This window comes from Pediculus humanus, genomic scaffold (genome assembly GCF_000006295.1).
Source record: "Pediculus humanus corporis 1103172107592 genomic scaffold, whole genome shotgun sequence".
Classification (NCBI taxonomy): Eukaryota; Metazoa; Arthropoda; class Insecta; order Psocodea; family Pediculidae; genus Pediculus; species Pediculus humanus.
In genome coordinates, this window is record NW_002987206.1 from 234,987 (window position 1) to 244,622 (window position 9,636).

The 9,636-nt window shown below is 23.8% G+C and overlaps 3 protein-coding genes across 3 annotated transcripts in view; all 3 read left to right on the top strand.

Annotated features, from left to right (window-relative positions):
• Positions 1 to 2,451, top strand: part of Phum_PHUM231170 (1-phosphatidylinositol-4,5-bisphosphate phosphodiesterase, putative) — a gene marked incomplete at both ends in the record, with an annotated part of 6,590 nt that extends 4,139 nt beyond the window's left edge. Inside the window, 10 exons of the mRNA XM_002425954.1 lie at positions 87 to 164; positions 305 to 455; positions 543 to 700; positions 785 to 991; positions 1,064 to 1,228; positions 1,308 to 1,512; positions 1,594 to 1,713; positions 1,845 to 2,025; positions 2,100 to 2,303; positions 2,388 to 2,451. Coding sequence (XP_002425999.1) covers positions 87 to 164; positions 305 to 455; positions 543 to 700; positions 785 to 991; positions 1,064 to 1,228; positions 1,308 to 1,512; positions 1,594 to 1,713; positions 1,845 to 2,025; positions 2,100 to 2,303; positions 2,388 to 2,451 — 1,533 coding nt within the window. The remainder of the gene's footprint in view (positions 1 to 86; positions 165 to 304; positions 456 to 542; positions 701 to 784; positions 992 to 1,063; positions 1,229 to 1,307; positions 1,513 to 1,593; positions 1,714 to 1,844; positions 2,026 to 2,099; positions 2,304 to 2,387) is intronic.
• A 73-nt stretch (positions 2,452 to 2,524) lies between these two features.
• Phum_PHUM231280 (uncharacterized protein) lies at positions 2,525 to 2,778 on the top strand (the record flags this gene model as incomplete). Its single annotated transcript, XM_002425955.1, has 2 exons — positions 2,525 to 2,629; positions 2,710 to 2,778. 2 exons carry the CDS (start codon positions 2,525 to 2,527, stop codon positions 2,776 to 2,778), a joined length of 174 nt encoding a protein of 57 aa, XP_002426000.1.
• Positions 2,779 to 4,814: 2,036 nt separating this feature from the next.
• Phum_PHUM231290 (luciferase, putative) lies at positions 4,815 to 7,353 on the top strand (the record flags this gene model as incomplete). Its single annotated transcript, XM_002425956.1, has 9 exons — positions 4,815 to 5,078; positions 5,152 to 5,362; positions 5,494 to 5,646; positions 5,797 to 6,003; positions 6,082 to 6,236; positions 6,329 to 6,500; positions 6,579 to 6,754; positions 6,829 to 6,984; positions 7,066 to 7,353. 9 exons carry the CDS (start codon positions 4,815 to 4,817, stop codon positions 7,351 to 7,353), a joined length of 1,782 nt encoding a protein of 593 aa, XP_002426001.1.
• Between the last annotated feature and the right edge of the window lie 2,283 nt (positions 7,354 to 9,636).

Sequence of the window (9,636 nt, forward strand, 5' to 3'; positions counted from 1 at the left end):
CAAATAAATTATTGAGAAAAATATTGATTAAAAATAAACGATTAAAACCGGAAGTCGAAAAGCAAGAATTAGACTTATTTCTTCAGGGTCAATTTATAATATCAGACGATGAGCCAAAAGAAGATGCCAGAGCTGCGATTGTACCGATTCCCGAAGAAAAAAAGGTTAATTTACATTTTATACGTTTAGTATAAAAAAAGTATTTAAGTATTTAAAAGTATTTAGTAGTTTAGTATAAAAAGTCGCTCTTTAAAAAAATTTATCAAATGCAAATTTATTAAATTCTTTTAAATTTTGTTGACAGGAAGAAGTTGGTGATATTGTTGGTGAAATTCCCGAAATTCCTCCCGTTCAAATCCAATATACTGGATCAACGACTAACGTTCATCCCTGGCTCTCATCTATGGTCAACTACGCTCAACCAATTAAATTTCAGGGTTTTGACGTTGCTGATAGTAAGTTTACTAACCTCTTTTCATTTAATAAATATCGAAAGATGGTACTTTTTAAAAAATAATTTTTTTGTTTTTTTTTTTTTTTAGAAAACAACATACATTACAACATGTCTTCTTTTGTGGAAACAGCTGGATTAGGATACCTTAAATCTCAAGCAATTGAATTTGTTAATTACAACAAAAGGCAAATGTCAAGAATTTATCCAAAAGGTACAAGAGCTGATTCTTCAAATTACATGCCTCAGGTTATTGTTAAATAATTTTTAAGGGAGTTAATCTCATTATTCTCTTTTGCTACCATGTACAAAAATGTTCGATGGTATTTTCAGGTATTTTGGAACGCCGGTTGCCAAATGGTATCATTAAATTTTCAAACAGCGGATCTTCCGATGCAACTTAATCAGGGAAAATTCGAATACAATGGAAATTGTGGTTATTTACTTAAACCTGATTTCATGAGACGCAGCGATAGGTCATTTGATCCTTTCGCAGAAAGTCCCGTGGACGGAGTTATAGCCGCGCAATGTGCCGTCCAGGTAAATTTTTTTTCTTTTTTCTTAATTCAGTAAATATTTTGAGATTAATAATTAATTTTGTAATAATTACAGGTGATAGCCGGTCAATTTTTATCAGACAGAAAAATAGGTACATACGTCGAAGTAGATATGTACGGATTACCCACCGATACAATCAGAAAAGAATTTAGAACGAGATTGGTTCCCTCAAATGGTTTGAATCCAGTATACAACGAAGAACCTTTTTTATTTAGAAAAGTAATAATTTATTCACTTTAAATTTTAATATTTAATATTATTTTAAATTAAATAATTAAATTTATTTTTATTTTTCCAGGTCGTCCTTCCCGATTTGGCTGTACTTCGATTCGGGGTTTACGATGAAAATGGAAGATTGTTGGGTCAAAGGATTTTACCATTGGACGGTTTACAAGCTGGTTATAGACATATATCCCTGAGAACGGAAGCTAATTTTCCGATGTCATTGCCGATGCTTTTTTGTAATATTGAATTAAAAATTTACGTTCCTGATGGTTTTGAAGGCAAGTTCTTATTAAAGATAATTTTTTTGTTTGTTTTTCTAAATCACAAAAAAAAAAAAATAATTATTATTATTACAACAGATTTTATGGCGGCTTTGTCAGATCCGCGAGCTTTTATGTCAGCGCAAGAAAAAAGAGCCCAACAAATGAAAGCCATGGGAATCGAGGAAACAGACATAAAAGATTTGAAGGATGGAGAAGGTGTGGGAACGGGTGGAAAAAAAGGAAGCAAATCCGGAGATAAAAAAGAAGAAAAAAAAGGTTTTTTTAATTTTTTTATTGTTTTAATTCTATAAGAGAATGAATAATTCAAAATTTTATTCATTTTTTAGTGGAAGATTTAAAATTGGAGCCAATCAATGTGGATGTTTTAAAATCGGAAAAAGGATTTCAAAAAACTGCTAAAAAACAGCAAAAAGAAATTGATATATTAAAAAAAAAACAGATGAAAGAAAAAGGACTCATTGAAAAAAATCAATGTTCGGCCGTTGAGAAAGTTGTCAAAGGACGAGAGTGAGTAGTTTTCTGTCAAACATTATTATTATTTGCTACACACCAATTAAATTATTATTATTTTTTTTTTTTAGCAAAAACGATTTAACATCAGATCCGATGATATTAAAACTTGTTAATGAACAAACTCAACAATGGAGCGAAATGCAAGAGAGACATAGAAAAGAAGAATGGGAATTATTAAAGCAACACGTTCTAGATCAGCAAGAAATATTAAAAAAATTAATGAAGGCATCACAAGCATCTCAAATAAAACAAATCGAAGCCAAACACGAAAGGTTTTTTATTTTTTCTATTAAAATTTCTATATTTTCTTCAACCTCCTTATTATCATTATTTTTTTTTTTTTTTCTATTGTAGAGAATAAAAGAAATGAATTCACGACAAGCGAAAATATCCGTCGAAACGATGAAAGAAGTCAAATGATAAAACGCTGAAACCGAAAGGAGAAAAAGATCGAAGGCTTAGGGAAAAGAAACAAAATAATACGAAAAAATTTATGGATGAAAGAAGAATGGCAAAAATGAAACAGAATAAAGAAGTTGAAAAATTAAAAGCGAGACATGATAAAGAGTTGGAGGCATTGACAAAAGATTTACAAAATGTAGGAAAATAATTATTTGTTAACAAACATGGAAAAAAAGTATAAATTTATACATTAAATTTTTTTTTTTTTTTTTTTAGGTTTTGGACATGTATAAAAATGAAGAAATTGAATTTAAATTGGCACCAAAATTTGAATTCTACTGTTGAAAGAAAAAATAATTTTTCAATTATTTTATTATTTTATTTTAAATGTAATACATTTAATAAATTGTGATAAAAGTAATTTCACCAAAACTAAACTAAATAATTGTTCCTCGTTAATTAATTATTTACAAAAAAAAAAATATTATTTATATAAATTCTATTAAATAAAAAAAATATATATATATTTGTAAATGTTATGAGAAAATTTTTTGTTTAGTTAACAATTGCATTTAATTTTTTTTTTTTTTAAATATAATTAAAATAAAACAAACGTTTGTTTGTTTGTTTGTTTTGTAATTTTTTTAAATTTATATATATATATATATATTGTGTTTTATTTTGATATTATATAAATATTCAATAAATAAATATTTAAAATTTTAAAACAATAAAAAGTTATGTATCAATCAAAATGTTTATGTACAAAAAATGATAAATTATTTTTATTTCTCTTTAAAAAAAAATTATATTTTTTTTGTTGATTTAATCATTTTTAATTTAATTAGATATTTTATTTTATATTTAATACTCTTCAAAGTAAAAAAAAATAATAATAATAATGTTAATTTTTATTTATTTATTTAAATATGGTGAATATTTTTTTCTGTTTGTATTTATTTATTTACCTAAATCAAATTATGCATTTAAAATATTATTATTATGGAAACCTTAATGTAATTTATGTTCTCATTAAATTAAAATTCTATATTGAATTATTAATATTATTATTATTTTTTTTTTATTTCACCCATGAAAAAAAAAAAAAAAAACATTGTTTTCAATAACGGTCATTTTTTTTATCAACTCGTAAAATTTGTCTTCCATCTTGTATTATTATTATTATTATTTTTTTTTTTAACCTTATAAATAAACATGTGTAAAAAAAAAAAAAAGTTAATTAATATATTTAAAAATATAACAGTTTAATTTTCGTGTTTGTTTTAATATGAATTATATTTTTATGATGGAAATGGTGTATTTATTTATTTTTAAATAACGGAAAAAAAATTTTGGCACGCGACACAGTATCGTAGGACAAAAAATTTAGTTCAAAATTATTCACCAAGAGGGCGCACACACAGTGAAATTATACTTAATCCATATTAGACTTATAAGGTAACATATTTACTAATGGTAAATGGTAAAACGTTTTTCAAATTATTGTTTGTTTGTTTGTTTTCATATTTTTTTTTTTTTTTTTTAACATTTTAAATTGAAAATTTTATAAATTTTGAATGAAAAAATTATATATTTAATAATTTAACATTTTAATAATAATGTTTAACTATAGTTTATTTAATGTAAAAAGTAAACTTTTAAAATGAAAAACATTTTCTATTAGTTTTTTTTTAATTAAAATGCATCATGTGTAAAATGACTGACTCGTTATTTTTATGATTATTTTAAACACGTTGTTGTTTTCGTTATTAGCATGAAATAGCTTGTTATTATTATTATTTAAACGTCTCATAAATAAGTACCTGAATTAATGCCAAAGTTCAATTTTTTTTATTACATAATTGTATCTTTCACAAAAAAGGAAAAATCAAACCAATATAGGTATGTAATTTACAACGAATTTCTTTATTTTATTAAATTTTCGATTTATTTTATTAGTTAAATTATATAAATAAATATATTATTAAAAATATTTTACATCAATGTTGATGTAAATAGCGTCATACGTTTAATTCATTCAAGTATTTTTTTAATATTCCATTATCTATTGTTTTACTTATCAGTTGTGCTTTGATTATTCTTTCAAAAAAACATTTTTGATTATTTAAACATGTTTTTTTTTTATAGATATTTTACACAAATTATTACAATGACAATAATTTAATTTCAATAAAATATTGGGAAAAAAAAAAAAAAAACAATTGTTTGATTGTAACTTTTCTACATTATTCTTATCAAGGTAATATTAAAATTACTTTCAATTTGCATAATTTATATTATTTTCTAATCACCTTGAAATTATTATTTTTTTTTTCTTTTGTTTTAGATTTATTTTATCAATATCAATCATTGTGATTAAAATGCTGCAAGTTTTCCATAAAATTAGTTGGAGAGTTTCTGAAAAACTTTTATTTTCTAGTAAAAAAAAAAATCATGCATCCTCCGTTTTATATTTTTCTTCACAATCAGGGAATAATGATGAATTTGAAAAAAAAAAAAATTGTTTAATTTATAATAATGGACCTATTGTTGAATCATGTTATCCAAAACTTGACATCCCAGATATTCCAATTCATGAATTTATTTTTTCTAATTTTGGAAAATGGGAAGAACAAGTTGCTGTGGTAAGTTCAATGCTTTTAAACGAAAAATATTTTTTTATTCATGTTGGAAAATAAATTTTATATTTGCTCTTAGGAATGTGCACTGATACAAAAAAAACTTAGATACAAAGATATTTATAGAATATCTAAATCTGTTGCAAACATGCTTTTGAAAAAATTTAAACTTCAAAAACAAGATTTGATTGCAGTGATTCTTCCTAATTGTCCCGAGTATCCAACCATACTTATGGCTTGCTCTATGAGTGGAATTATAGTTACAACTCTTAATCCCCAATACACAGCTGGTAAATTTAGTTAAAAATTTTTGGTTTACTTATTATAATTATTTTGTGTAATTTTTAATTTAAAAAGTTAAAGTTTCATTAAATATTTACAAGTAAGTAAATGTTCATTAATTTTTTTCTTTTACTTTTAGCCGAAATTTCTCATCAATTAAAAGAGACAAAGGCTAAAGTGATTTTCACCGTTGCCCAAGCAAAAGAAAATTGTATCACTGCTGTAAATTTATTAAAAATTAATATACCCATTGTTATTGTTAAAAGTCATCCTGAAAATGAAATACCTCAAGGTACGTGTGCCATAAAAATTTTTTTTTTTTCTTTCTTAATCTAATTTTTTATCAGAAGTTTTTGAAAAAAAAAAAAAAAAACTATAAAATTTATTTGTTCTAAGGTTTTAATTAAATATTTTAAATAATGGTGTAAAATTATTGTTTTAGGATTAATAGATTTTAATGACTTGATTGATGATTTGTCAGCAAAAGAGTTTCATTCTACTGTAAGCAGTCCAGACGATGTTTTTGTTCTTCCTTATTCTAGCGGTACCAGTGGTCTTCCAAAAGGAGTACAATTAACTCATAAAAATATAGTTTCTAATTTGTTGCAATTTAAATCAGCTAATGAATTGAAAATCACATCGACAAGAGGTTTTGTTTTTCATAATAAGATTGAGTCATATAATAAGTATATATATATATAAAAATGATGGTAATTTTTGTTTTCAGACATTTCTGAGTGTTCAATACTTGGAGTTTTACCAATGTTTCATATTTACGGTATGGTTGTAGTTACATTAGATGCTATCAGCGATGGAGCACGACTTGTGACTTTGCCTAAATTTGACCCAAAACTTTTTTTAGAGACATTGGTTCGAGAAAAAGTAAATGTTTTTATTTTACCTGTGAAAAGAAAAAGGTTGTTTTTATTAAAGTTTTAACATGGCGGCAATAATAATATTTTTTTACATTTTAGATTAAAATTGCCTACTTGGTACCTCCGTTAGTTTTTTTCCTCGGAAGTTCATCATTTGTGGAACGTAAACATTTACAATTCATTAAACATATAGTTGTTGGTGCCGGACCATGTGGTGAAAAAGATGTAAATAAACTAATGGAAAAAGGAAAAGATGTTGATTTTTCTCAGGGTAGAACATTACGCTATTAAAAACTATTCAAAAATTAAGTTTTTAAAATTATTTTGAATATTGTTTTATTTTAATCAGGTTACGGAATGACAGAGACTTCACCTATTGTTACTATATCACATAAAGATAGGTTTCATAAATATTCCTCAATAGGTCATCCGGTTCCTTTAACTCAAATGAAAGTGGTAGATGTTGATACTGGAAAATCTTTACCACCTCGAAAAAGCGGAGAAATTCATGTTAAAGGTCCTCAGGTAAGATTGAATTATAGCATTCTTCTGAAAATGTCAAGTTGTGCAAAATTAAAGATAAATTTTTTTTTTTTTAGGTAATGAAAGGATATCTAAATCGTCTGGAAGAAAATCGTAGCACTTTAGATGAGGATGGTTGGCTTAAAACTGGAGACAGCGGTTACTACGATGAAGAATTTGATTTTTTTATTAACGACAGACTCAAGGAAATTATTAAAGTAAAAGGATTTCAGGTATAAAATTTCAAATTTATTTAAAAACAATTTTGAAAAACTGAATATGCAAAATAGTATTGTTTATAATTCGTTTGTCAGGTTGCTCCTGCTGAATTGGAAGAATTCATTAGAAGTCATCCCAAAGTTGCCGATGCTGGAGTTATTGGCGTGAATCATCCGGGATTAGGGGAAGTTCCAAAAGCTTTTGTAGTATTGAAAGAAAATGAAAAATGTTCCGAAGGTGAAATTAAAAATTACGTTAAGGAGAATTTATCCTCGTACAAACAACTTAAAGGAGGTGTTCAATTTTTAAAAGAAATCCCTAAAACCACATCTGGAAAAATATTAAGAAAAGCATTAAAAGAACTCGATGGAAAACAAAAATAATCATAAGCTTTTTTTTATTTTTTAAAAAAAAAGGCCGTGAGAACATTTTTTTTTTTTTTTTAAATGTTAATAATAATTAAATTTAGGTTTTGGATATGGTTTATAATTTAATTTACGATTTTTAAATACTTTGTTTCAGTGTGTAATTTTGCTTGCTTGAAATATGTATTGACTATATATATGCATGAATGTACATATATATTTTTTTATGAATATACAATAATTATTTGTAATTTATTTTTTCAGAAACAAATATTTTATGTATATATACATATACATATATTTTTTTAAAGTATATTGAAAAAATGTTGGTTTTTTTATAATGTTTTTAATATATATGTATTTTGCTTCTCGTTGCAAATTTGTTTTTTAAAAAAAAAAAAGTACATGACGATTTGTAAATTTTTAGCATTATTTAATTATATCAATTGGAAATGTTTTACGGGTTTTTATAAATTGTTATTATCTATAGTTTTTATTTAATTTCGTTATCGTAAAAAAAAAAAAAGGGAGGTAAAAAGTGATTCTGCGTCCACGATTAATTAGTTCACTGTTTTCACCACCAGGTTTTTTTTAGCGCTAGTAGAAAATACATTAGATTGCGGTCGATTTTCTTCAAACAAGTCGGAGTTAACTGAAATTTTAAAATAACGTTTTTTATTTTATTTTTTTAATTTTTTTTTGGTTAAATTGTTTAGCTTTAAAAAAAAGGTATTTTCATTTATTTATTAGTACGTAAGATGTTAATATTGTGTTTTTTTATATATATATTATTATTATTTTAGTTTTTAGTAATGTTTTACAAATTACTAATACTCAATGATACCAGTGAACATTGATATTAACAAAACGGATTACCTAGAATTTAGAAAAAAAAAATTTTTTTTTTTTTTGTAATTTTAATATCGATGTTTACCTCTTTTTCATATTTAATAAAATCAAAAGTTATTTTGTTGAAAATTAAATCATTTTAAATAGGATTTTAATGTTTTATTCAAATAAAATTATATTTATTTTTATATATAATTAATTGAATTAAAATCAAATATGTACTATTTATTAGGAAGTCATTGGAAAATTAAAAAAATTCATTAATTTTTTTGAGATTATTGATCATTGAATTTGTTTTGTTTTTCACTTTAAATATTTAATTAAAGATACCTTAAATATTTATCGTTTCCCCCTTTAATTAAATAATAGAAAATTTTTAATCTCATTATTAATTTGAAATGAATATTGTATAAAATGTTTATGATATACAAATCATATTCTTATGTTTTTTGTTAAAAAAAACAGGAGTAAAATTATAAATTTTTATATTATTAATATTTAATTAGGAATTTTAATGTTAATAATAATATAATAATAATAATAAGAAGAAAGAAAGAAAGAAAAGAAAATTCAAAAAATGTTATAAAATAATTTTTTCTCATTTAAATAATAAAATTAATTTTATTTATTTAAATAGGAGTGTTTCGTGCAAGACATTTTTAAAGGGGTAAAAGGGAAAAAAAAACAATAATAATAATAATTGTTTACGTTTAAATCAATTATCTTGGGAGCAATTTAAAAAGGAAAAGGTTTATAAATATTTAAAATAAATATTATTGATTAATTTTAATTATTTAATCGTTAAACTCTGTTTTGTTTTTAATAGTTTTTCATTTTTTTTTATTTTGTTGCAAGTGAAATTATTATTTTCACCGGGGATCAGTGACGATTACATACACGTCCTTGAAAAACACAAAAAAAAAAAGGAAAAGAAAAGAAAAGAAAAAAAAATCAAAACTTGACCTTTTGCTCTAGTTCATGAATTAATTTTCGGTTCCAGAGGACCTTGGCCCAAACACACTCATTTACAACTAATTTTTAACTGGAAAAAGTAAAAAAAAAAAAAAAAAAAAAAGGAAAAAAAAGAAAAAAAAAAAAAAGGAAAACGTAATGCCTTTTCATTTGATCCCTTGAGGGCGCAGAAGCGTAAGTAAGTATATTTTTACCAATCATTTAATATATATATATATATATTATTATATTTTCACTTTTTATTTTAATTTCTATATATATATACATATAATTTGTTTTTTTTTTTTTTTTTTCAGATGTGATATTAAAAAAAAAAAAATTAGTGTTAATAATAATAATAATAATAGTAATAATGTGGAAAATAAAAGAAAAAAATGTGGATAGAAATTTGTGAAAAAATAAAAGTGTTTCGGTACCTGGATCACGGATGATCGGATGGTATTGGAAAATTTTTTTTTTTTGCATATGTATGTGTAATAT